General features: G+C 43.1%; 2 protein-coding genes across 6 annotated transcripts in view; one reads left to right on the plus strand and one right to left on the minus strand.

The window, feature by feature from the left end:
- Atf7ip (activating transcription factor 7 interacting protein) overlaps window positions 1-6,141 on the plus strand; it is a 94,355-nt gene extending 88,214 nt beyond the window's left edge. For all 5 annotated transcript variants that reach the window (XM_006976517.4, XM_076568104.1, XM_076568103.1 and 2 more), the window contains one exon: window positions 1,794-6,141. In XM_006976517.4, coding sequence (XP_006976579.1) covers window positions 1,794-2,213 — 420 coding nt within the window. In that variant the 3' untranslated portion in view covers window positions 2,214-6,141. The remainder of the gene's footprint in view (window positions 1-1,793) is intronic.
- Window positions 6,142-6,719: 578 nt separating this feature from the next.
- Plbd1 (phospholipase B domain containing 1) overlaps window positions 6,720-27,988 on the minus strand; it is a 58,704-nt gene continuing 37,435 nt past the window's right edge. The window contains exons 7-11 of the mRNA XM_006976516.4: window positions 23,177-23,377; window positions 22,919-23,059; window positions 10,043-10,228; window positions 8,699-8,805; window positions 6,720-7,002 (exon numbers count right to left, since the gene is read on the minus strand). Coding sequence (XP_006976578.1) covers window positions 6,820-7,002; window positions 8,699-8,805; window positions 10,043-10,228; window positions 22,919-23,059; window positions 23,177-23,377 — 818 coding nt within the window. The 3' untranslated portion in view covers window positions 6,720-6,819. The remainder of the gene's footprint in view (window positions 7,003-8,698; window positions 8,806-10,042; window positions 10,229-22,918; window positions 23,060-23,176; window positions 23,378-27,988) is intronic.

Here is a 27,988-nt window from a genome sequence, read left to right on the forward strand (position 1 = left end):
TGTATTTCTTCGCAAAATTTCACAAACCCCATCTGCACTGACAAACAAAACAAAACTCCTGACTAGTTTTAATAGTGGGCCAGGGGGCCATGAGTAGATTCAACAAGCATAAATAATCAGAGCATTAGAAGGAACAGAGCAGGCCACACAAGCTCTAGGCAAACCCATTCACTTCCAGTGCTTTTCCTAAGGCTAGCTGTATGATTTCAATGATCTGAGATGATCAAGACACTCAGGAAGACATAAGTAGAGGAAGGATAGCTCTGGCTGCTGCTCTGTCAGGCCCAGTCCAGTTTTCAGTGTGTTACTCCCTTAAACATGGCCTTCTCTCAGCTTGATTTTGTCTGTTAACTGGTGACTTGGACATCTCTCCACAAATGTATGTATAATTTCTTGACTACTAGGAGTAATGTCTTGCAGCGAAACATCTGCAGATTCCTTGAAATCATCAGTATATGATGATTCCATCTTTTTCCGGCTTCAGCTCTCTGGTCTTAACGAACCCTTAGCCCCACTTTGTCCTTTGTATGTCTCTTCTTCTAGTAGGGTTTGTGTTATTGCATGCTCTCTTTCATGGTAGTTAGCAGACTTCCCTTTCTGGATATTGGACTCCAGCCCAAGGTGATCCCTTAGGGCAATCACATTGATGCTGTGATTTGGCACTTCTGTCCTTGCAGGTTTTAGAATATTTTGTCTTAGACTTTTGACAGCTTGACTATAATAAAGCATTGGAATTTAGTAGTGTATTATTGGACCTTACAGAATTCACTAGTTTATTCAGACTATCTAATGAAGTACTTCTTTGCTTTACTTTGTCCCATTTGGGTACTGGATATCAACCTAGGGCCTCATCCATCAGTGTTTGCACTGAGCATCCCACCCTGACATACATGTGTAGAAATGGGTTTTGTTGTATGAAGTTTGGAGAGGAATGACGTTTGGACTCCAGTATAAAGTCAGCGAGTAGTAGGTTGCTCTTGGATTTACTGCATCTGCTTTCTGGCTCTTTTTTGGAAGGCTGTGTCATCTTAAAAAAAGCTGTGACTGCCATGTTTGCAGTCACAGCGGTGCTGTGCAGCATTAGGTTAACCGGCCTGCCAGGGTTCGTGCCATGCCTCTGAGTCACTGGGCCTTACCCACCCACCCCATCTTTTTGGCTTCATGTACCAATGCCCAAGAAAGTGTTAACTCAATCTTGTCTGTTAACCTCCCGCTCCCTCTGCCTGTCTCTGCTCACACTTTTCCTGCTGGGTGGCGGCACATGGCCGTGTCTGTATCTGTAGACCTCCTGTGTTTCCTAGTGTCACCTTCTTCATCCAGACTGGCCATGAACATACACATGCTCGGCATTATTCATGCGTGTCCTGCTGTCTTTATATAACAGCATAGGTTTAAAGGGAGTGTGGTTGTATGTGCCAGTTTGTATGTAACACGTAATTTTTAATTGCTTTCCTAAAATGAGAATTTACAGTAGAAAAGATTAAATTGTAAATTATTTGTTAGACATAGATGATTCCCACTAGTATCAACATATCTCTTCAGTGATAGTCCATTAGGAAGGGATTTTTGTTTTCCAAGGAGAACTTAGTATTTTCAGTCTAGGAAATACAAGTTCAGCACCATTGTTTGGGGCATGATTGATTTGTGTATCACTGAATAGAATTGCCAACATTGGTTGTGGTATTGGGGTTTTTCAGAGTTCTTAATGTAAAATGGTATCTCTATGATCACTAAGGTATCTTCTGAAAGAATTCTGTAATCTCTAGAAATCAACATGTCTCTTTTTTTGTTAGGAACCCCCACGTCCTATGCATCCAGCACCCTTGCCGGAAGCCCCACAGCCACAGCGTCTGCCCCCGGAAGCTGCCAGCACTTCTCTGCCTCAGAAACCACACTTGAAGTTAGCCCGAGTTCAGAGTCAGAATGGCATTGTGCTGTCGTGGAGTGTCCTGGAAGTGGATCGAAGCTGTGCCACTGTCGACAGCTACCATCTCTATGCTTACCACGAGGAGCCCAGTGCCACTGTGCCCTCTCAGTGGAAGAAGATCGGTGAAGTCAAAGCCCTCCCCTTGCCCATGGCTTGCACCCTCACTCAGTTCGTGTCTGGCAGCAAGTACTACTTTGCAGTGCGCGCCAAGGACATTTACGGCCGCTTTGGGCCTTTCTGTGACCCTCAGTCCACGGACGTGATCTCTTCCTCCCAGAACAGCTAGACCTTGGAGCCTTTAGCTTCCTCTTTTCAAAGTTCCACATTTTGGGCTTGTTTTTAATCTTGTGCATGAAATTCAATGTAAAATCCACCTTGTGCAAGATCTCTTGGACAGATGAGTGTACACACTACGTTTGTTTATAACTGAAGTATAATAAATTCAGCCCATAAAGCAAGTCTTCCCCTGAACAAGTTAAGCTTCAGGGGTTTGAAATGTAAATTGGTCTTTGCTTTAGTTATGAGGCTGGGGAATTTGTATGGGTGTTTGTGTGTGTCGTCTTTCTTTTTTTGTTTTGTTTTAATTTTTAAATTTCTAGTTGTGTGTTTATCACAGTGCAATCTCCCATTTTCACTCTCAATTTACCTCTCTTCTAGTAGGAAGTAAATAGATGAAAGACTCTGAGGTATGTTGCTGGTGTGGTTCTGCCTTTTAAGGGGGATCTAGAAGATCAAAGAATCTAAACAAAGCCCAAAGAAATGAAAAAGAAAAATATTTAGCATAAAATAGATGAATTTGAACAGAGGATGTATTCTCTCCATATTATCTTTGATTTCTTCTGAGTTGCTGATTAGGTGAAAATGTTGGACCTGCACCCCAAACTCCTAATCTGGCTTCTTCCTGCAATTGTGTTGTGCCTTACAAGCTACAGAAACACACAGACCCTTTGCCCACTGTTTATCCCTCTTCCACCTTTCATTCCTTCTTCATCGCCACCACGAATTCCACACCCTTTACCATTTGAAAACCAAGGTGTTGAAGTGCGTGTGTTTTCCTCATCTTCTGTAACATCACCAGATTTAACTCCAAAAATTTGGCTTGCTGTTTTCTTTTAAGGACATACTTTTATTTTTTGCCCATTATTTAACTCTGCATATGCACAAAATAGGCCATGTTGTTTAAGAAAAGTTTTCATTAAACTTGTTTTGATATCCATGTTGCATTGTTAGAGAATCTGAAGGAAGTTCTGGTTCATCACATCACTTGTGGGAAAGGGTCCTTTCCAAGGCAGTAAATGTTCACTTTCGTAAAAGAGCAGGGGCTTAGAGTCTCCTTCTCTGCGGCCCTTCCTCCCTTCTGTCTTCCCTTGGTTGTGGTGGTGCCAAGTGGGTCCTGGTTTCAGCAGCGTCGGATAGAACTTAAGCAGATCCTGTTGGGTCATTGCACATAGCTCTTAGAATCCAGTCACTTCAGTATTCCTCATTCCTCTGCAAAGTTCACAGATGCAGGCTCACCCTTGGATTTCCCAGGAATGCCAGCTGCAGGGGAATCGGCCAGGTACTTTAGAGCTGAAGACATTTGGGTGAGCACTTAGGGATGTGTGAGGCCTTGTGGAGTTTGTGAAGTCACTTTCAGGCTGTCTTCCCTTACAACATTTTAAGTCATATTTCTGCTGTCTCAAAATGCATCATCAATCATTCACTTTTCCTGGCATCGAAAGTGGGGAGCTCCGTTTCATTTGTGCATTTATTCCTCTGATGGTTATAGCAGGAATGGTTGAGTTGTGAAGGAATTGTCTTTGGTGACTTCTCACTGGTGTGCTGTCATCTCAGTGAATTTTGGTTGATGAAGGATACCTGCAGTTGCCAAAGTGTAAATGCTCCTAACCTTCCACTTCGAGAAAAAGGAGACCACAGGAGAATCATTTTTCCCCAAGTGAAGTGTGGCGAGCAGTTGTGTAGGAAGGACTCCTTAGATCCATGATTCTAGTAAAGTGTTGTCAGTGTTAGGGTAATGAGATTGGAAAGGAAGAAATGACTTTCTAACTCTATGAACACCTCTCTGTACCAAAATGTCTTTATCATCACGTGTTGTGGGAGGCACAGGATTGGTATTCTGTTCAGCATCATTCCTGTCTATATAGTAGAAAAACATATTCAAAATTGTTTTCACTGGCTGGTCTGCTCAGTAGCCAATGGAAGTTTCCCTGGATGAATGTTTTTATTTTTATTCACTAATCATTTTATATTTTCTAGGTGGTTTTTTTTTTTTTTTTAAGTTTTCATAGTGTTGATACAATCAGGCGAAGGAAGCCCAGTGGAATTACTATATTTCATTGCTTTGGCTTCTACTTGGGGTTTTTTGGTCAAAGGAAAAAAATGTCAAATAATGGCTCTAGATGTAGATTTACTGCAGAAAGTAGTTACTGAAAACTTTATTCCAGATTGGAAAGAATGTATGGAGAGAGACTGTAATTGTTGAGGGGAACATACACTTGTGGGTGCAGTTTTCCTCATATAACCTGTCATGAGGCTTTGGGCAGCAGCCTTGTTGGGTTTCCTGGGATGTGCTAGGCCTTTCCTTGGGGTAAATGTAAGTGCTGATGGGCATTGGCTTTTGTCTGACTGTCCTGGGGGAGGAGGAGGAGGACTTACCCAGAAGTAGCTGCAGGCTCTAGCCATCAGGATATTTAATAGCACTTCACATTGGGGGCCTCTCTTTTACTCCCTGGTATCTCTTCTCAAAGTGTTACAAATAAGCTCAGTTGTCCCATTTTGGGAATTCAAGTTTGCTACATTTTTAGCCTGACAATACTGGTAAGTATTTCCTTACTGGGAATCCTGGAAACTCCTGAAATTTCGTGTGAATTGTCAGATGTTTATACACTAATGAATGGTAACAGTAATGTTTGTCACTCTACTTGGAGCTTTGTCAGAGCACTTCTCACCCTGTTTAGGTGTGAGCACACCTCTTCCATCTGTGCTCTTGCCAGTGACACACAAAGACAGCGTCCTTTGTGACAGTTATCTTACAACTGCAGAATACTTCGTACTGTGTGATGTAGTAGGAAAGAAACAAGAGCTTTCTTCCTTGAAAATACTTGTTGGGATACTGTTTACCTCACAGAGAGGTGTCCTCCACAAACCCCTACCCATGTGCCAGATAAGGGATACCTTTAAAAACCTGTATCTCGGGAATTTCAGGTGCAGCTCTGCGGAACTTTCTTGACGTGCTGCATGGCTCCTCATGTTGCTTGCTCCATTACTTTAGACGTCCTCGAAATGATCACTTAAGAAAGTGTCAGTGCTGCCTGGCAGGCATTTCACTTCCATGGCTTTTCCAGGACTGTAGGATTGGAAATGCTGTGTGTGGCGCGCTTTCAGATGCTGTGGTCCCACCCCATAGGTACTACAAGAAAGCCTTCCCGTGTTCTCGCTGACTCCTCCTATGGCCATTTCAGTATCCTCAATATGATTATATATATATTTTTTTCCTGTTTCCCTGTGGTTGGGTCAACTGTTTCTCATGGAAATACACATGCCCTTGTGCATAGATAATAACTGTGTAGTTGTTTGTGATTCTGCCTTCCTTAATTATTTTCTGGGCAAATGGCTTTAAAGAAATATTTGAGCGGTGCACACAAGATCAGAGCAGTTACCACTGAGGGGTTTGTCAGTGGAGGAGACGTAACCTAATTCTTAAACTCATCCCTCGAGCCAGCTGAAGTCAGGAGGAGCTGAGGACACACTGCTCTCATCTTCAAATGTTTTATCATGTTCGAGCTTTTGTTTTTGTTTTCTATGTAGAGATAGCTGAATACCTATCATTTAAATATGTAAATGACCCCTTCCCTTTCCTTTTGTAAATAAGGGAACTAAGCAATCAAACACTTTCTGGAGATCCTAGCTTGAGGATTTTATCAACAATTTCAAACAGAAATGTAAAAATAAACCCCTTGTAGGAAAACTTGCATCCTGATTTTTGTTTGTTGCAGTTGGAAGTGTAAATAATAAGATGATGTAAGACCTTTCTAAGGTCTAATATTAACTGCGCTGTAGCAAGTTGCCCCATTTTTTTTATTAGGTTTTGAAAGTTTTAATTTTCTTTCCTAAATGTACAGTAGAGTACTGTCTGTGTAAATGTTAACTGTAGTGGGGATTTGTCCAGCAAGCCTGAAATTTATACTTTGAAATAAATGACTGGGTTTTTAACATTCCTGGGTACTCTTATTCATTCGGAGAGTTCTCAGCCTGTGTGTGTGTTTCTTAAACAGACCCACTTTGCTCAGCACTACCCCTTGTTCACTGCTCACTGCGCCGCCTTTAATCTTTTAGGCAATTCCCCAGCACTCAGCCCACATGGGGTTCCCGAGCTTTGGAGATGTTGCTGTGTGGACCTGCTGCCTGGTTAGACGGGGATTTCAACTAACCACATGTCTAGCTTGGTGACCAGAAAGGATCCCAAACTGCCTCCTGTTTGTGCTCCCCGAACCCCTAGGGCTTTGCTGTTAGCATTGACCATCAGGGGAAGGAGAAGGACCATGGGAAGTACAGGTGTCTCCTAAGCCTGGAAATGGCCCTCAGATTACCTCAAGCTCAATTGGCCAGAACTTGGTTGTACCATGGACTGTGATTGGCGTCTGCAGGCATCAACGGAGGATAATGGGTTCTGACAGAGAGGGTGTCTGCAATCTTTTCGTGTATTCATCACATACATAATGTTTAGTCTGCAGCTCTCCACCCTGCAGGAAATGTTTTTGCTGTTAAAAACAAACATCTGTGGAAAATGGAAGGGAATTTAATATTTTTTATTAAGAGTACAGATGGGAAAATATAGCTAAAATAGTGCCTTTGGAGTCTTATTCACAGCAATCTTTTTCTTCCTCCATTCTTCACTTTATGTCCTCTGTCAAAATTGGTTTCATGGTAACAAAATCAAAGTTAAAGACGTCTGGCATCCCTTCATGGAGAGTTTTGTTGAAGCGTTTCCAGTCAAAAGCGGGGAGGCCGTCTTGTACGGTAGGACCACTAATGGCATAGGCTGTATACTGAAATGCAAGGAAGATGTCCGCCACCTGCAAAAGAGAGGACATTTAACAGGGTGTCTGCATTGTGACTGTGGACTTCTCTCCCTTCTCAAGGGCATACTGCGAGCCTCCTTGAAAAGACAAGTTTCTTAGAAGCTGCATCCTTTCCATGACATGTGTCTGTATCCACTTGGTATCCAAATAGGAACTGACTAGGAGAGCAACATAGACATGTGATCTGCCGTGTGAGAACTAATTCAGAACTGTAGCTCCACAAGTTACTTTACAACCACCTTAGCATTTCCATGACTTGGTTTTCCTCCTCAGAAAGTGGGCTCATGTCTGTTCCTCCTAGATCAAAGAAAGAATTACTGGGAGTAACAAAGCCTAGAGCCAGCAAATCCTCAGTGGAGGCCGGTGTTAATTAGGGCAGTATCAAGAGTTCTAAAGGATGAGCCACACACTCAGAGAGCTCTCTGGAACACCTGACTCTGAGGTAGAACCATATCTAGCTTTAGAGGGGAAAGTACACCATGTATCTGAAGTAGCTGAAAGACAAAGTATATTTTAAGCTTATTCTGGCAGCAGCATCTGGCAGATGGAAGCTTGGCCTGGGTTCTTCCACACAAGACTACAGAGATGATTTTCTGCATGTTTGAGACAAATGCAACACTTGCCATACTTGGCTCTTGAATGTGTACAAATACCATGGAAACGAGCCAACACGTGTTGGGGCTTCCTGATGCCACTATTCTCTTCATTCCCTGGGTGGTACGGCATGGAATATCCTAAGAGCTGAAGTGTTCTCTTCACACAGCTGGGGAAGGGGAGCTAGGACTGGGACTCTGAAAAGCATCGCCCACTTGAAGGATGGCTGACAGAAAGTGTAAGTGATGTGGGAGTTCTATAGTTTGTTTCACTAGCCAAAGAGATGAAAGACACATCTTCAAGCCGCATGTGCAGAATGAACACACCAACTAAAAGGCCAGCTCATGTACAGGAAGGTCTGGAGCAGCCTGATCTCAAGAAAGGCATACCAACAGTTTGCAGCCCTCCCCGGTCTCTGGCGTTCATGTCCTTCCATGATGGCCGTCAGTCGACAGGCCGTTACTTGGCTTTTGTTACTGCTTTTCTTGAAACCAACATGAGCTAGCTTCATATTACTGCAAAAACCTAAAGTGGCTTGACCACCTGGTCTAAAATGTGCTCCTTAAGCTAAATTCACGATAAGTACACAGCCACAGTACTCTCAGCAAGATGGTTCTTTGGATTTAGGGCCATCCTGATAATTACTACCACTATGATTATATACATTTAAAATTAATTTTAAAAGATTTTTGTGTATGAATATTTTTTCTTCATGTATGTATGTGCACCACATGCACACAGTGCCAGTGGGAGCCAAAAGAGGGCACTAGATACCCCAGAACTGGAGTTACAAGTGATACAGGTGTCAGTTCTGAGAATCAAACCTTGGTCCCCTGAAAGAGCAGTCAGTGCTCTAAACTGAACCATCTCTCCAGCCCCACGAATACATTTATAATTAAGAGCTCTTCTAGATGTGGGGATGTTGAAGATTTAGTCTTCACTATACTCTATGAGGTAAATTCTATTATTTACAGGAACAGTCTGCTTCCTGAATTAATATATGGTTGGAGATACTGGGTCTTACGCCACAAAAATCTCTGCCTCTAGCCTAACTCCTCATTTGAAGTAAATTGGAAAGCAGTCGTGTGTTAGTTACCTTGGTGTCGTAGCAGCCTCCAGGGCTTGGGCTGGCTTCATTCAGGTCCTCACGACAGCAGATGGTGTTGCAGGGATCACCCTTACTGTAGGGGTCCTCCTTGTAATCTAGGGGACACAGTGATGGGGAAGGAAAGGTGTTGGCCATTCTGGACACACTTACCCAAAGTGAGATTTTCGATCTGTCATGCCTGGGTCATCAAAGAGTATGTCCCACAGGCCTCCCCAGCTGTGGCAGTTTGAAAGAAAACAGCCCCCAAAGGGAGTGGCACTATTAGGAGGTGTGGCCTTGTTAAAGTAGGTGTGGCTTTGTTGGAGGAAGTGAGCTGGAGGTCTGTTTTGCTCAAGGTCCCCTCAGGGTGACATGAAGATCACTTCCTATTGCCTGCAAGATGGAGACTCAGCTACTTATCCAGTACCATGTCTGTGGGTACACCGCCATGCTCCCCACCGCAATGAGAATGGACTAAACCTATGAACTGTAAGCCACCACCGCAATCAGATGTTTTCCTTTATAATAAGAGTTGCTGTGGTCACGGTGTCTCTTCACAGCAATAGAAACCCTGACTAAGACTCCTGCCCAGCCTGCTCTAGGCTTGCAGTAGGGAGTGACGAGCTGCAAATCCTCTGTCCCCAGCCCCAGCCTGTTTCAAGAACCATACCCCAAGGAGAGTAGAAAAGAGAGAAAATTTATATGCATCATCATTTTCTAACATAAAATACAAATTAGCCTTGGAGAGTCTTCATCAAAAGAAAGCATTTGTGAGTATTTTAGCAGCTTTTGTCTTTGGGAATTACGCTGTCAGTAGGTGGAGAGGTTCTAAGGGAAAGGCTGTATATGGATCATTTCTTCTGTATTTTACATTAACGGAGGGGGCAGTCAGGTGAAAGAAAGATCTGTACAGCCAGGTGTGGTTGTATACATCCACAGTTCCAACATTCGGTAAGTGAAGACAGGATCAAGAATTGAATCTGTGTTTGTGTCTGTGCTTAAATGTGTGTGCACATAAGCATGCATGGCATGTATGTGCTGGTCAGAAGACAAATGGGGGAGTCAGTCCTCTCCTTCCACTGTGTAGGTATAGGGGATCGAAATCAGGCCAATAGACTTGGCAGCAAGTGCCTTTATCTGCTGAGCCTTTCAAAAAACTTGCTGAGATTTTATAAAGGAGGCAAATGTTCTATTTGTCGAGCAATATGTGTACAGCATTAGTATCCTGAATACTGTATTCAGATAACTTTTTATAATTCCTTCTAGTACAAGATGACAAACTTACATAGATTCTTATTCCATGGGGAAGAAAAGGAGTTTTGAAGAATGACTCTTGAGAAATGTGTTACGTACTGTTGTATCGCATGATATATTTCATGGAAGCCATATCAGTCACTTTCCCTTGGTCGCGCCTGAAGATTTTCGCTCGGGGAGCTAAGTCATAAGAGTAGTCCCAACCCAGCTTCTTAACCAGCAGCGGGTAGCCACTCCAGTTGTAGATCTTTTCATGGAAGGGGATATTGTAGGAAGGCCAGTATCCTGATTCCGAATGGAAGAGAAGGGGGGGCGGGTTGAACAGAGGGAGACAGGAAGAGAAGGGGACAAAACAAGGAATTGTTGAATGATAGTACATTTGAGAACTGCCACGTGTGTAGTCACAAAATGAAATGCCGTAGGAAACGAAGCTGCGACTGTGAACCTGCAGCCACAATGATCCCTCTACACCCCCAGAGTTGGTGTGCCTCTAGATTACTGTAAGGGAAGAAGTGCCTAAGAAGTCTTTGATTTTCATGCCAAGTTGTTAGTGCAACCCAGAGAACAACATTATTCTCTATAGACCAGAAGAGCGAAGGATGCTGCAGTGTTCTGGGGAGCTGCCTGGAGTCCATCCGGTGAGTATAGTGCCCTGCAGAGGACAGCAGATACTAACCACACTGATGGAAGACAGGGCACTGACGTCAGAAAACACAAGGTCTAGCTAAGTTCATGGATGAGTTACTAGGTCTTAGGCACTTCACCCCATTTTTCCTTTTGTGAGACTAGAAGGGAAGGGGGTGTCTGAGAGGAGTGGGTATGGGGGTGGGGGTTGTCTTCCATGTTCCAGCAGGCTATTAACTTCCAGGACTGAAAACATTTCACAGGACCCATTGTCATCCAAATTTGCACCTCAAGTCACTAAGCACTAGACGTGACACAATTTTAGGAACATCGTAGATTGCACCGGCCTAGGTTATTGCCTACAGGACCATCTTTTAAAATAAGAGTGTCTCTAGCCACTATGTAAATCAACCTGGAGATTTCTCAAAAAAGAGCTGCAATATGCTTCAGCTCTCCAGCTCCTGGGAATGCACACAGGGACATCTTCGGTCAACACACCACAGTGACACCTGTGAATCCATGCTTGCTGTAGTACTCTTTGTAGTAGCTAACCAACAGAACCAACCTGCTGTCCAGCACAAATGAGCAGATGAAGAAAATGTGACATTCCGCCACAAAGAATGTCATCTGCAGGAGAGGATGCTTCTGGAGATGGTCATCGGAAGACAAATGAGCAGACTCAGAAGGACAAACATGGCATTTCCTCCCGTGTGCTTTGTATATATGGTTCAAAGTAGAACTGAGACTGTGTGGACAAAGGAAGGGCCTAGCGGGAAAGGGGTGGGAGGAGGGAGCCAGGGAGGAGTATCCTGGGAGGCTGAGGTCAAAGTGCATGATGGGCTTGAATGAAAATGCCTTTATGAAGCCCATCATTATGTACAGTGGAGCTATGCCAGTTTTTCAAATGAGGGGTTTCTCTGCTCCAGGAAATAATTTCCTACCTCTGTGTTCTCTTGGCCCTTGTGTGTCTTTGTCCTTTACTATTGTGTGGGCATCTCCTAATCCACGAAGAAACTATAGAGACAAAGCAAATGTTTAACCTTGCCTGGGCATAGAACCAGCACCAGGAAGAATGGAGATAAGGACAATACTGAAATTACTGGGTGTAAACAGACTCATTGGACTCATAGGACACACTAGGTCACACAGACTCACAAGTGACACTGCCTGGACTCAGAGCCTAGCTCCAACGTTGTTAGGTATGTGACCTTGGCCAAATCATCCACCTCTCTGCGCGAATGTCTTCATCTTTGTGACGCCAGCAGTGCTTTCTTTGGCATCTGTTGTGTTCTGAGTGACCAGTGCGGCCCACAGGCTCAGATCTTTGAACACTTGGTTCCTTCCTGTTGGTGGTACTGTCTGGGGAGATTATGGGACCTTTAAGAGGTACAGCCTTGCTGGAGGGAGTACATCAGTGCGGGTGGGCTTTGAGGGTTTATATTCTGGCCCCACTTCCTGTTTGCTTGGTCTGCTTCCTGCCTGTGACTGAGGATATGATCTCTCAGTATCTTGCCCCTGCAGCTTGCTGCCATGCCTTCCAAACCATTGGGGATTCTCCCTCTGGAGCCATCAGCCAAAATACAGCCTTGTGTGAGTCACTTTGATGATGATGTGTGGTGACATACTGTGTATTCTAATAAAATATGCTTGAAGATCAGAGGACAGAACAAGCCACTAGATTAAACATAGAGGCCAGGCAGTGGTAGCACACACCTTTAATTGTAGCACTCAGGAGGCAGAGACCCATCTGGATCTCTGTGAGTTCCGCCCTGGATTGCATGAGATTGATTCGGCCAGGCAGTGGTAACACACACACACACACACACACACACACACACACACACACACACACACACACCATTAATCCCAGTACTAGGAAGGAAGTGATGGCTGGGTGGAGAAATGTATATAAGGTGTGAGGAGACAGGAACTAAAGGCTTTTTAGCTGGACCCCTTTCAACTGACCCTGGCTAGAGAGCTTTTGGCTGAGGACTCAGAGGCATTCAGTCAGAGAATTCATGGAGTTGGTGAGGTGAGATGTGGCCGTGGCTTGTTCCTTTGTCTCTCTGATCTTTCAGCATTTACCTCAATATCTGGCTCCGGGTTTTTATTAAAAGACCATTTAAGATTAGAGCAACATCTGGCATCCAAATTTGGGGGCATGAATTCATGAAAAAGCCACTTGCCAGAGCTCCACGTAGCCAGAGTCCCTACCCTGCCGCCTAGGTTTTGGTTGCAGCCTTTCTGCAGCAAACGCCATAGGTTTGGGGCTCCAAAACCACAAGAATTAGCTGCTTTCCCAGGTGCCCCGTGCAGACAGCTGGCTCTTTAGTTTTTTCCCTTTAGCTTTCCCTGGACCCCTCCTCAGGCTGCTGCCACACTAGGTAGCTGCCTCACTTCACCATCATCTGAATCATCATTGTCGACAGATTTGGTCAGTCAATTGGGATTTCTTTAAGGGGGAATTAGTTAAAAAAAAGTTTTTCCCTCCACATTAAAAAATGGGAAGCATTTTTACAATAAAGGGAGTTTGGTCTTTGATTAATTGTCTGAAAATGGAACATGAGTGGATAATTAATGTTGATGCGATTTATGTAATGTCAATTATAGATACTATTTGCTTGATCATTTCTGTTTTATCATTAAAAATGTTGGTTAAAATGAGTGCCAAGATAAAAGTTTTAGAAAAACTCGGTAAAACTGATCATAGAGATATACAGACCCAGACAGAAGAATTTACAGAGCCAATCTCAGCATTGCATTATAAGGTTACAGGAAAACAGCCTAAGGCTTTCAAACAGCCAACCCTAATCTATCCAGTAACCTTACAGGAACTACCCAGTGATAGATATCCTCAAGGCTGTGTAAGAGCTGACTGGACTCCTGTGCAAATGTTAGATTTGAGGTGATTCAAAGAAGCAATAGTCTCATATGACATCCACTCATCTTTCATGAAGCAGATGCTAAACTTGTAGTCAACTTGTAATAGAATTATCCCCTCAAGACTTGAGAGATTTGGTTACAGCTGTCTTAGAAGCTGGTCCCCAATTACAGTGGAGGACCTGGTGGGAGGATGAGGCTAAGACCATTGAACAATGAAGTGGAGCTAGAGGTCTTGAAATTTCCCAAGATCAACTTCTTGGAGAAGGCAATTTTTCTGATATACAAAGACAATCTTTATATGATGATCACACCCTAGCTTTATGCCAAATGGCAGTCTTGAATGCTTAGGACAGAATTGAAGAAGTAGAAAGAAAATTGAATCATTTATTAAAGTTATACAGGGCCCAAAAGAAACTTTCACTGATTTCTTACAAAGATTGACTTCAGCCGTGAATAGAATAATACCAAATTCAGAAGCTAGACAAATAATAATTGAATCTCTGGCTTTTGAAAATGCTAATGCACAACGCAAAAGAATAATTAGGCCATTAAAGGCAAGATCAGTACCCTTGAAAGAATGGATCTGAGATACAATTAATATTGAATCTCATGACCATGATGATGCTTGGATAGGAGAGCTGATTTCCAGAGGTTTGAAGAAAAATAGTAATGTCAAATGTTTCAATTGTGCTAAACAAGGTCACCTAAAAAGGGACTATAAACAAGGTGTTCCTAGAAATAATGTTTTCTCAAGGAATAATCCCAACAGAACACTCTTCTCTTCTGGATTATGCAGAAGATATGGTAAAGGCAGATACTGGACTAATTAATGTAGATCAACAAGGGACAGTCAAGGTAATCTTTTTCCCTCAGGGAATGTCCTGAGGGGCCTCTCACAGGCCTCTGTCAAATTCCATCCAGTCATTTCCTGTAATTGTGGAGGAAACTCCTTCCCAGAACAATTAAAGAACCTAATGTCTATTGTAAAAAAAACATACAGCTCTAATGATAGAATAGTTATACAAAAGAGAACAAAATAATCAGGAGAAACTACAAATCAAAATTGATAAAGATTAGATTGGGAACCTCCCAAAAGTTAAGGTTGGGGAAGGATTTTGTTTTTGTCTTTCAGGAAAATGAAAACAATCATCTTGAAGAATTTAAAGACCTTTGGACAAATAAGCATCCAAAAAAGAAAAGAGAACTACCCAGAAAAAAATTACCAAGAACAGAGTCCGAGATAGGTCAAGATGGCGGAGACAAGCAGATGCAGGTAGGCCTGTGGCAGCGGCCCACCGAGGTAGACAGGTCCAGCAGCAGTGGCTGACAGGGACATATAGGCCCGGCGGCGGCGGCGGCTGGCGGAGACATTCAGGCCCAGCAGCGGCCCACAGAGGTGGACAGGCCCTGCAGCAGAGATAAGCAGACGGAGGTGGACAGGACCGGCGGCGGCGACCGACAGAGACATTTAGGCCTAGCGGCATTCCACAAAAGTAGACAGGCCACCAGGCGGAGACAGGCGGACGCAGGTTGGTGACTCGCGGAGGTGGAAAGGCCCGGTGGCAGCGGCCGACAGGGACATACAGGCCCAGCGGCAACCGGCAGAGACATACAGGCCCCGTGGCAGTTCGCAGAGGTGGATGGGCCCGGCAGCAGTGACAAGCAGAGGTAGGTAGACCCGCGGTGGCAGCCGGCAGAGACATACAGGCCCGTTGGCCACCCGCAGAGGCAGACAGACCCAGCGGCAGTTGACAGGGACATACAGGCCCAGCGGCGGAGACAAGTGGACACAGGTGGGCCTGTGGCGGCGAGCCACAGTGGTGGACAGGCCCGGGGACGGAGAGGGGCGGACACAGCTTGGAACGAGGACGCCCCTAGCCCCAACACCTGGGGAAGAGGCTATCTCCGTGGGTCGGAACCCGGGTGAGTCTGGACACTCCGTCTGGGGACAACCCAGGGCACAACTGCTGATCCTGGGAAACCCAACAACTTGGAGGTGTTGGTGAGACTACCCTGCTCAGCTGAAACCCATTTGGGAGAGGATTCAGATACCTACAGTTTGAAGTCTGAAGAAACAAGATCAGCTGAGGAGTTGACAAATGAACAAAACGTGACCTGGGAACACAGAAGAAGGCGCTACCCAGTCACCAAACCAGATCACGAGAATCATAAGTATATAATTCACCGACTGAAATCAGCTGTCCCTGAAGAAACAGCCCAATAGCACCAATTTAACCAAGAACCCCTACTAAACCAAGACTAAAAATTAGAACAAGAGAGGCATTCTCAGACACAGACACCACCTGCACCACACAGAGGAGAAGATGAGTAGACGCCAGTGCAAAAATACAGGCAACAACATAAAGACCTATATGGCAACATCAGAACCTAGTGATTCTACACCTGCAAGACCTAAACATACCATGACAGAAGAAACAGAAGACATCAACCCTAAAAATGACTTTAAGAAGATGATAGAGGCCCTTAAAGAAGAAATAAAACATTCCCTCAATGAAGAAATAAAAACTTTCCTTAAAGAAGAAATGAAAAACTACCTTAAAGAGGAAATAAAAACTTCCCTTAAAGAGGAAATGAAAAACTCCATTAAAGAGGAAATAAAAAACTCCCTTAAAGAAATGGAAGAAAAAACGAACAAAAAATGGGAAGAAATCAAAGCAAGCCAAGAAAAAGCAATTAAACAGATGAAAGAAACATTCCAAGATCTGAAAAATGAATTTGAGACAATAAAGAAAACACATGCTGAGGGAATGCTGGAAATAGAAATCCTGGCAAAACGAACAGGAACTACAGAAACAAGCATAACCAACCGATTGCAAGAGATAGAACAGAGAATCTCTGACACTGAAGACATGATAGAGAAAATAGATTCGTCAGTCAAAGAAAACACTAAAGACAAAAAAGTCGTAACACAAAACGTCCAGGAAATTTGGGACACCATGAAAAGACCAAACCTAAGAATAATAGGGATAGAAGAAGGAGAAGAATACCAACTTAAAGGCACAGAAAATATATTCAACAAAATCATAGAAGAAAACTTTCCTAACCTAAAGAAAGAAATACATATGAAGACACAAGAAGCTTACAGAACACCGAATAGGCTGGATCCAAAAAAAAAGTCCCCTCGTCACATAATAATCAAAACACTAAACACACAGAACAAAGAAAAAATATTAAGAGCCGCAAAGGAAAAAGACCAAGTAACATATAAAGGTAAACCCATCAGAATAACACCAGACTACTCAATAGAGACTATGAAAGCTAGAAGATCATGGACAAATCTCATGCAGACACTAAGAGACCACGGATGCCAACCCAGACTATTATACCCAGCAAAACTCTTAATCACCATAGGCGGAGTAAACAAAATATTCCAGGATAAAACCAGATTTAATCAATACCTGTCTACAAACCCAGCCCTACAGAAAGCACTAGAAGGGAAAATTCAACCCAAAGAAGCTAAACACATCCATGAAAAATCAAGCAATAGATAATCCCACACCAACATACACCAAAGAAGAGACAAGCTGGTGTAGCTATCCTAATATCTAGAGAAAAAGGATGTTTCAAAAGAGAAGAAGTCTTGTGGCAATGCCTCAGTGGTCCAGGTAACTACCAGAACTCAGAAAAGTTGGTTGAACTTGGGATTGACTGGGAGGCCAAAGATTTAAAAAGCAGAAGATTCTCTCAAGACACAAGTTGTGTGATAATAGTGTGTTTTGTGTGTGTGAATGAGAATTTGTAAATGTTGAATTCTGGGCTTTGACAGTCATTGTCAGTGCAGATTAAGCTGCAAGTATTTATGCTTTAAAACTTAAATTATAAAGCTAGTTACGTCTTTCCAACAACTAGTTTTGATGTTTACGAGCATATTTTACCTACATTACCTTTTCAGGATGTTGAGAAAGATGCATCATAAGCACAGGCTGGAGGCTGGGGGCTAGATGGTTTTGAGGAAGAGGTCTTGGTGGACTCTTTCATAGAGCAAAGGGAAGCAATGCCTTCTGGGAAATGAGCTAAGTTTTAATCTAGTCTTTAAGATTAGAAGTCAAAAACAAAAATATTAAGGAAAGGAAAACCTAATTGATCTTTGAAGTATTGTTATGTGGAATTGAGTGGGACTTTTGAGGCCTTTCTTCCAGAAAACAAGGACTTGGTTGTCAGGCCTATATTAGACCTAAACCTTGGTGCCATGTACTTGTACTTAAATCATTTCAATGGAAAGTGTCTTAGTGATTGGAACTTCTAGTGCAGTTTGCAGTTCTTCCATTTGAAAAATGTGATATTTGCATGGGATTGTTTGAATCTTGTTTTCTAGTCCCTCCCCATCACCACCCTCATAGTCTGAAGGTAGATTTTTCTCTTGATAAAGGAACAAAAAAGGTGAACATTTTGTTTGTAAATAGGTATCTAGTAACTAGTGGTAAACTTGAAATGGTAGAATTCTTTAAAGCCTAATTCTAGATAGCCTTAAGAAAATGTATCTTAATTACTTTTGAACCTGTATTCACCTTGTTTTTTTCAAATATCTTAAGTTATATTTTCTTTTTCAGAGCTGCTTCTTAACAACTGTGGCTGGATGTCTTTCTTTAGTCTTCCAAGAAGGGCCATTTTACTTTTCTAGAGTTACTTTTAAAAGTCATGAGGTCAACAACTTGGACTACTATGCATGTAAGTGCTAATGCAAATTAAAGCCCAAGTTGACCTCCAGCAGCAGTTCATTCTATGTTGACAGTGAGAGAACACTTTGTCTGTTAGGATACTGTTACTCGTGGACTGAAATGCTGAAGAAACCCCTCCCCCTATTTTGTTTTTTTGCAAAAATCAAGGTATATTCTAGGGTTTCCTGGTTGACCTCAACAGATAAACTGAGATGATAGTCTTAGTTCAGAAATGATCTGAATGTAGATTTACAGTCTACGTGTACAGCTGGCTAAGTGAGATCGCTTTCACAGTTCTGCATGTATCCCATCGGCTCCCCATTAGTCACTGAACTCTTAAAACTGGTATTGTAACATTATCACAATGTTTTGCGCCAATTTTATAAACTTTACAGTGCAATATGTGTTCCTTTTCTGAGGCAAACCAAAGGTATATTTCTCAAGGTTCTGCTGCTATCAGCAGCGTTGATGGAGGATTTTTTATACATTTGTAATAGATAGAAATAAACCAGAAAAAAAGAAGAAAAAAATAGTGGTAGAGGAAAAGGTGAACACTGCAAGAATACTCAAAAGGGCTGAGAGTTGCAAACGCCAAGATTGGCTTTGCATAGTAAATGGAATAGAACAGCTCTGAACTATAGCTTACTTTTCCTGGTTTGGTCTGACAGAATGATTGAATGCTTTTGTACAAAAATCAGAGCCTTAAAAACAAGGATTTGGTGAGATTGTAAAATGGTGTGCCACTTTGGCAAAACAGTTTGGTGGTTGGTCAAAATGCAAAACATTGTTACTCTGTTACTCAACAATTCTACCCTTAGGAATAAAACCTCAAACTACTGAAAATGTGCACCTATGAAACATGTACATGAAGGTTTACAGCAGTGTGTTGCTAATAGTAAAAAAGTTAAAACAACTCAAATAGCTATCAAATACTGGAGAGAAATAAAATGTGGCTTATTCATACAATAGAATATTATTAAGACATAAAAATGAATGAGAAACTGACAGATTAAATGACTTTGGTGAACCTTCATAATTTCATTTGTAGATCTTTCCATTTCTAATTTATAAATACATTTGGAGTTATAAATTATAAATGTACTGCCTCCTGTCAACATTGTATACTTCTATTTGATGATTTCTGTGTCAAACATTATATGGAAATGTTTCCAAGTATTTTCTGTATTAACTGTGAATGAATAGAACAAAATAAATTGCCTGTGATGGAAAAAAAATTAAAAATTAAACCATAAAAAAAAATTACCAAGAAAAGGAATAATTTAACCCAATGTGATCTTTGAAGTATCCAAAAAGATGATGAGATCCCACACGATGATTCCATCAGGATGATGATAATGCCACCAAGCTGACAAACACCACCCAAAGATCAGCTTTGGACTACAAACTGCTCAGGACAATTATTGAGATGGCTAGCTGAGATGATACAGCCTCACAGACTATTCCAATCAAGACTTGACCACAATCCTAAATTTTCTTTGTGTCTCTATAAGATTACCAGTGCCCCCAATCAGCAGGAATTAACCTAGAAGACTATGCCCACATTCTTAAATTATGGGTTATGGATAATTGTCATTGTTTAGGATGGTTGGTTACAAGTTGTTAATTGATAATGGTCAGGAAAAAAGCTAAACAAAGGAGATTAGATTCAGGGTTCTTGCTTGAAAAGAAAGAAAAAGAAAAAAAGAGGATATAGATAAGAGGGTAGATTATTGAATCTGAAAAAAAAATATAGAAATGATAGGATAAAAGAGTAGATTATTGAATCTACTCTGAAAAGAAAAAAGGGAGTATATAGATATGATAAGATAAAAAGGTAAATTATTGAATCTACTTTTAAAAAGCAACTACTAGTCTTAAGTATTTTACATTGGATTAGATTTTTATATATCATATACAAATTTTGTATATTGATACAAATTTGAGATTAATTTTGTTAGAAGATACTGTACATACACTTCTAATCTTGCTCAAGTTATTGTACCTATACAGTTCATTTAGCAATGTAATGTGAATTGCTAGTCCTTGAAAGTTATTATTACCAACTAATTAGGAAATAAAGAAATGCAGGTTAGTAGTTAGTCACCTATTACAATCAAACTTGTAGTCAGGTTAGGTATGTTTTCAAGGTCAGACAGATATTTTAGATAGACAGGTCATCTTCAAACACTTCAGAGATCTACAGAATATGGCAATTAAGCTGTTTTAATAAAATAGATTTTTTTTAATGGCAATGAAACATGTCTGCTCCTGGCAGCACTAGTCTACTTCAGAGAAAATGATGGGCATTGAAGCAAACTCTATATTGAGTTTACTTTCTTTGCAGCAAAAGTTAGCCAGTGGGCAAGAAAGTGTCCTTGTTTGACTGCCGACAGTAGGCTGTCCAAAATGGACAAGCAGGACCCGAAAGAAAGGACTGCCAAACCTTGCCAAGACAAGGTACGACAGCCCTTCAAGAAATCCTGCTTCACAGGAAAGTTGGTCAGATATGCTAGGCCCGTAGGCTGAAGATCAACAATACAACGTAACTAATCCAGTATCGTACAAATAAATAATCCTTTCTTTTTAAGGTTCACTGCAGACACTAAATGTGTTCAAGCAGCTCCAGTTACTTACAGTAGTGCCAGTCTTGGTATTAAATTAATTATTGATAATTAATACTATAAGAACAGCTCCCTCAAAACAGTGTCTCTTTTGTCCTTCACATTCTCATTAAAGTCTCATAATTAAAAAAAAACAACCACTTACTATGGAAGCTTATTTATTTCCAGATCAACCTGGTGATGTTTAAGCATTACCATCCCCTCCTGTAAGCAAGATACCAAGCTCAGTTGCCTGCCTTGGCTCTCAAAAGCAAAACTACCTCCATCCCAGAGATGCTTTCAAAGACTGGGAGGCATTTTTTTTTTTTTAATTTAAAGAATGGTTGCACAGTATCTGTATTTGAGAGCATCTCCTATTTCTTCTTGAGCCTTTTATCCCCTCAGTGGAATGGTTAACATGATGCTTATCTGGAACTTTCCTGTGACCAAGCAACAGAACACGAGGAAAAGGCCCAGAAGGGTGTCTAGAGCAGTGGCTCTCAACCTGTGGGTCGCGACCCCTTTGAGGGTTGCATAGCAGATATTTACATTGCAATTCATAATAGTAGCAAAATTACAATATGAAGTAGCAACAAAACAATTTTATGGTTGGGGGGGTCACCCCAACAAGAACTGTATTAAAGGGTCTCAGCATGAGGAAGGTTGGGAAGCACTGGCCCTAAGGGGACCTAGAGACATTTTCCTCTGTAGTAACCACTGATAAGTTACCCAAGCTACTGTCAATCACCCTAGTCAAACTCGACATGTCTCCCCCATGCCCAGAGAAAAACAAGCCATGAAAGCAGAAGGGACCAGTTTGGAAGAGGAAAGGGACTAGCGAGGGTCGGGGTGGAAGTGAGGGAGAGAATGATAAAAACATGCATCTGTGCAAGAATGGCAGTATGAAATCTAATGTTATAGACAATATATATCAATGAAAAAACTTTTAAAAAGAGTCAATGTAGGAAAGTGGCTAGTCTTAAAATTTTGACTTGTGGACCTGTTACACAGGACCGTGACTCACAATAAAACTTGCCTCTTCTAAGTTTTCATCATGTGATTTGTCACAGAGACAAAAAAAAATGACTATCATGATAAGCAATGTCTTTATGAGGGGTGAGGGCAGAAGACCGCGCAAGCCCAGTTTTATAGTTTGGGGGAGCTTTTCCTACCAAATTAGTTTAGTTTGGAATATATATATTACCAGGTATCAAAACAATAATGTTTGACTTTTGAGTTTTGGCATTTAAAATAATGAGTGATTGGTGGGTCTACATCACAATTGCCCTGACTTATATATGAAGAGAGTAAGGATTGGAGAGATTGAGTCATTTACCTGAGATTGTTGGGAAGCCAAGATTCAATTCCTGGGCTCCACCTGTCTGGGCTGTACCCTTGATGGCCAAGGCCACCGTCTCTGACCCCTTACACTAATGGTATCCTCTTTAGTTAGGTTCTACTAGGCCCAGTACATCAGGCCTGCTCCAGTTCTCCCTATTCTGGACTCATGACCTTTGCTATATGACGCTCCAGAGTTTATAGAGACACCTGAGTCAGAGCAATACCCCACAAGGATGTGCTGAGTGGAACTTAAAACTTCACTTCCAGCATTCAAGACAGAAGGCAATGTTAGAGCTGTTAGGGTCAGAGGGGCTCGGGGGGCATCCCAATCCCCCATGAGAGAATGAGGTATCCTCTCACATGTTGTGTTGAATGATAATTCTTTCAGGGTAACTGTCACTCAGTGACAGAGCCATCAGTCACTGTCACACAGCACATCCCCTGTCACACACAGCGTTTTTACTTTCAACTTCACACAACCTAGACTCATGCAGGAAGAGATCCCAGTGAGGGATTGTTTCAGTCAGGTCGGCCTGTGTGCCTGTCTGGAAGACAGCCCCAGAGTGGGTGGGTTTGGACCCTGGACTAGGGAAGAGCAGAGAAAGCTAACTGAGTGGTAAGCATGTGTATGGGCGCGTTTCCTCTCTGCCCTTGACCACAGACATGGAGATTTAGCTGCGTCAGGTTCCTGCCTTGACTCTTCCACCATGATTGAGTGTAACGTGGGATTGCAAGTAAAATAAACCGTTCCACCCCTAAGCTGCTTGCTCTCAGGGTATCACAACAACAGAAACGAAGCCAGAACACACAGACAGGCACTCAGTCCTGACAGGCTGGGAAGATGGTACCTTTTCTTAGAACATTGGTTTGTTCCGAATATTCTACGTATGTAGGAATTTGCTCCACGATATACAGAGTGCCTTCGTCAAGGCGCTTCTTGATATGAACCTTCTTCAAGTCCAGGACCATGTACTGATTATTGTAGGTACCTGAAATGTTGGGAGACACAGGGCAACATGGGTCTATCAACTTGTCAACTGATTAACAACTGTAAGGCGTAATTAGCATAGGTGCACGCCTGAGGGTGACTGCTTAGGACCACTTACCAGAGTTGTGCTTTGAAAAGATCTCTGCCCAGTCCTTACCGCCGTCTGCCATCATGTTGGCCACACGGACTCTTTGCCAGGCCAGGAGAGTCTCGGGTTCCACGAACTTCAGCAGGGTTTTATTGTATACACTGTTGGTGGTCTGTAGCAATATGAGGCCGCTGCTAAGAATGTAGAAGTCATCCAGAGACTCCAGGAACCCTAGAGGAACGACATAAGCACGGGTCATCACGTGTGCACATGGTCCAGGCAGCCACCGACCACCACACAGGGCTTTATACACACTGGGGGTCTGGCAAAGGGGCTGCTGTGGTGTCCTTTTCTCTGTAGCAGCCCCGCCCCCAACTTTGACAAGGCTGCTTTGTAGCTATGGACTGCTGCATACATGGGTGCCTCTTAGGTACCCCGCTCTTAGATTCTCTTCCAGGAAAGTTTGGCAACCTGAGGGGTGTGTGTGTGTGTGTGTGTGTGTGTGTGTGTGTGTGTGTGTGTATGAGTGCTAGGGGATAGGTGCTATGTGTTACATAGTTGGTATGAACACAGCAGACAGAACTAGGACCGTTTGGCAGGACTTTGAGGAACTTGTAATTAGGGAGGGTATCAGTAGGCTACATTGCTAGGCAGTTAAGAATGTAGACATCTTCCTCCTTTTTCTAATCTGTGTTTTACAAATTTTACTTGAGACTTTTAAACATAGATGAATCTACATGTATAAACCTGAACATGGGTTTGAACATAGACTTTGACACCCCAGTTCACCGGGTTTTCTAAATGTCGGAGACAATGCGGGATTGTGTTGAGGTCTGTGCTGCGGCTTGTGTGGACAGGCAGCTCAGTCACGGCTGGAGCAGGGCGAAGCCGAGCATCGTCATCGCTGGCGGAGGTTGACAACGGAGGAGGAGCGTGTTCAAGGAATGTCTGAGAGCCAGACACAGGCGAGGCCCCTCTGATCAGTTCTCAAAGATGAGGCTAGAGCTTTTAGAAGAGGGGCCAGAGGGAGCAGGCTCGCCTCCTCCACCATGTGAGAACACAGCGAAAGGTACCAGCTACAGAGAAGGACCTTCAGCGGACAGCGAGTCTGCCGCGGCCCTCCCTTGGACTCCCCAGTGCCTAGAACTGCAGGCAACAGACTTGTATTTGAAAATCACCCTGTCTAAACTCCTCTGCTATGACAGAGCAGATGACATGGGCCCAGATGTCTACCATTTCATATCCTCCCCGTTCTTTCTGGCATATCTGAGTACTAATACCTACATTTTTTGTTGTCTAAACTGTTGCTCACTTACTATTTTGTTTTTATTATTTATTTGTATTCAGTTTCTCAGGGTTGTGTGCGTATGTGATGTGTGCAGACACTTGTGCTGTGGCACACAAGTGAAGACCACAGAACAACTTGGTGCTGTCAGCTCTTGTCCTGGTTTTGTTTGTTTGGTCTTGGCAACTTGACATGAACTTGGACATACCTGGGAAGAGGGGATCTTAGTTGAGAAAATGCCTCCATCAGATGGCCTATAGGCAAGCCTGTGGGGCATTTGCTTGACTAATGATTGCTCTGAGAGGGCCCAGATGACTATGGGCAGTGCCATCCCTGGGCTGGTGGTTCTGACATAATAAGAAAGCAAACTAAATAAGCCAGGAAGCAGCACTCCTCCACGGCTTCTGCTTTAGCTCCTGCCTCTAGGCTCCCTCCCTGCCCTCCCTTAGTGATGGACTATAGGCTGTGAGCTGAAATAAATCCTTTCCCCTCCAACATACTTTCGGTCATGGTGTTTATCATAACAGTAGGCACTCGAATCAACGGTTCTCTCTTTCCACCTTTATATGAATTCCAAGGATTTCAAAGCAAGCACCTTTACCCACTGAGGCATCTTGCTGGCTCTTAGTATTATAGTTTTGGGATATTTTAAATTTAGCCAGGCAGTGGTGGTGCATGCCTTTAATCCCAGAACTTGGAAAGCAAAAGCCGGCAGATCTCTGAGTTTGAGGCCTACCTGGTCTACAGAGTGAGTTCAAGGACAGTCAGGGCTACACAGAGAACTCTGTCTTAAACACACACACACAATGTGTATGAATAGTCTGCCTGCATGTATGTATGTATTCCTTATACCACATATGTTCAGTGCTTGAGGAGGCCAGAAGAGGACATCAGAACCCCTGGAGCCTGGAATTACAGATAGCTGTGAGCTGCCATGTGGGTGGTGGGAACCAAATCTAGGCCCTCTGCAGAGCAGCAAGTGCTCTTAACCATTGAACCATCCCTGGGGGTTCCCTTGTTTGGGTTTGTTAACTAAAAGGTAAAACTGTATATATCTATGTACATCTGATATTTAAATAAATGTACACATTGCGAATGGCTAACTCAAACTCTTTAATGTATTTTTCTTTACACTAACTTCCTTTTTATACTCAAAATATATTAGCCTTTTCATATACATTAATATCTAAAGAAACGAGTTTGATTTTCATTTTCTCTCTCCTAAAACTCTAAAATAAATGTCTTCCTTCTTATGTACAAAAAGAACATACATGTAACACCCGAAAGTACACCAACAGAATGATGTGTGTCATTGTGCAACCATTAGGAGCCTGGAATGGACTAGGAAGGGTGGGGTCCAATAAGGGGGTCACATCAAGGCAAAGTCTTGGAAGCATGGCCAGGTGTGGTGGTCACATCTAGAGTTCTAGTGCCTCAGAGGTGGAGAAAAGTGGACCACGTGTTCAAGGACATCCTCAGCTACACAGCAAGTTCAAGGCCAACTTGGGCCACATGAAACTCTTATCTACCTCAATAAATGAGAACAAAATGGCTTGGGAGACTGCATTTCAATTACGTGCACAGCTCACACCAAACCTGGCAATGGCTATTTCCCCTCTGATAGCCCGAGAGTGCGTGACACCATCCGGCTCTCACAATCTAAGTTTAATTCCCAGAGTCTCAGAGTAAGACTGTGAAATGGTAAGAGGATGTCCAACTGACTTAATGAGCTTCTCCACAGGGTGGATTAGCTTACACAAGGAGATTCAGAAGCCAGAGCGAGTTATCTCCTCCAGTCTATACAATGCAATTTCTGGGAAGACACAGGCACAGGACAGAGGCTGGGCCAGTTTTCAGGGACATCCCATTCATTTCTGAGTTCCCTTCGCAGTGCCCAAACTGTACAAGCGTGCACGGCCGAGGTGAGCAAGCCCTGGAGGAAGATCCCTGGCTTAGAACCAGTGCTTCTTTCTACACAGCAGGTTTGGTACCCACCTCCTGCTGTAGCAGCCTCTCTGGACACAAGAGGGCAGGCGTGCTTATGTGAATGACCGCTTGAGTGATGAACTCGCGGTGTAGGGGATGGATCTTCACTACCGAGAGAGAAAAATACAGGCTGCCCAGAGTTTGGGAACAGCGAAAACAAAACGAGGACAACGAGGAGTTGGTTTGCAAAAACTACTTGGGGAGGGTGACTCTAGATAGTACAGCATAAAGACATCAAGCAAGACTTAAGGAGGCTACAAAGTCCCCGCACGGCCTGAAAGGGAAACACTGGCTGTCAGGTCTGTCCTGGCTGCCATCCTCCACTAGGAGCCCTGGAAGGCAAATTAACAGCAGCTAGGGGAAAGTGAAAACTTCCAATGGTTTATAAACCTGCAGATAACATCTCAAGGTAACTTCCTTGCTGAGATTAAGAAATAAGAGGGGCTTTTTTCAGTAAATAAATCGTAAAATAAACTTTAAGGGCCAGTGAGGATATTGAGCAGGTAAAGGCACTTGCCGCCAAGCCTCGATGATCTGAGGTTCATCCCTGGAATCTACATGGTGAAAGCAGAGAACCCACCCCTGAGAGTTGTCTTCTGACCTCCACATGCATGCTATGGCATGTACACACACACACACACACACACACACACACACACAGTAGTTAAATTACTCGAAGCGAGTAAACAAGTCAGGAATCATCTCAGACAGACTTTGAACACAGTTCTTTCCTAGCCACACACACCTGACAAGGCGATGGGAAGAGATGTGTAGTCATGCGAAAGAAAACAATGATTATTCACACACACAACGATACAACTACACTAGAAACAAGAAAAGTGACTCACGGGGAGCTGTTTACACAGGGTGGAGCTGGGGGAATCAGTGAGTGTTCAGTTCACTGGGAAGAGAAGGAAAAAGACAGCAGGATTCTTGGAGGTATGTAGGGAGGATGCGCTCTGAGCCGGGCTGTGGAGTTGACTAAGAGAGGTGTGACCCCCCAGAAGACATCCTATCCTGTCCAGGGAGGGTGCCACAGGAGGTAAACACACACACAAAAGGGAGCCTAAGGAAACCGGAATCAAGCGCCACAAAATCTGCCTGTCATCTTCTGGGAGGAGTGTCCGGCTTTGACTCCCTGCTTCTCTAGCTTCAAGCCTTTCCAAACAGGGGGCAGGGACTTTGGCCTGTGCGTGCTTGTGAATCGTTTGTATAGATTTTACTTTTACGACAGAGTCTCCAAGATCAAAGAGGTAACATGAAATCAGGAAAAGCAATTATGGTGTGTTAAAATGTTCACAGCATACTTTTATTAAACAGACAACTTTATAACCTAGGAAAGTCACCACATGATGGACCTGGAAGACTGACTAAACTCTCCTGGGGCTTGGAGCCTGGGCTTCCATTTCCATGTGTGCTTATTGCAAAGCTTGTACTTTGGGCCACACAGACAGCTGGCGTCGCAAAGGATGGGCTTGGTCCCAGCATGTTAGCATTACCGAGGAGCTATTCTAAATACCCCTACCGGGGAATAAGAAAGAAGCCCTTTGGGGCTAGCCAGAAGGCTCAGT

The sequence above is a fragment of the Peromyscus maniculatus genome, chromosome 3 (assembly GCF_049852395.1).
Source record: "Peromyscus maniculatus bairdii isolate BWxNUB_F1_BW_parent chromosome 3, HU_Pman_BW_mat_3.1, whole genome shotgun sequence".
In the NCBI taxonomy this organism is placed as follows: domain Eukaryota; kingdom Metazoa; phylum Chordata; class Mammalia; order Rodentia; family Cricetidae; genus Peromyscus; species Peromyscus maniculatus.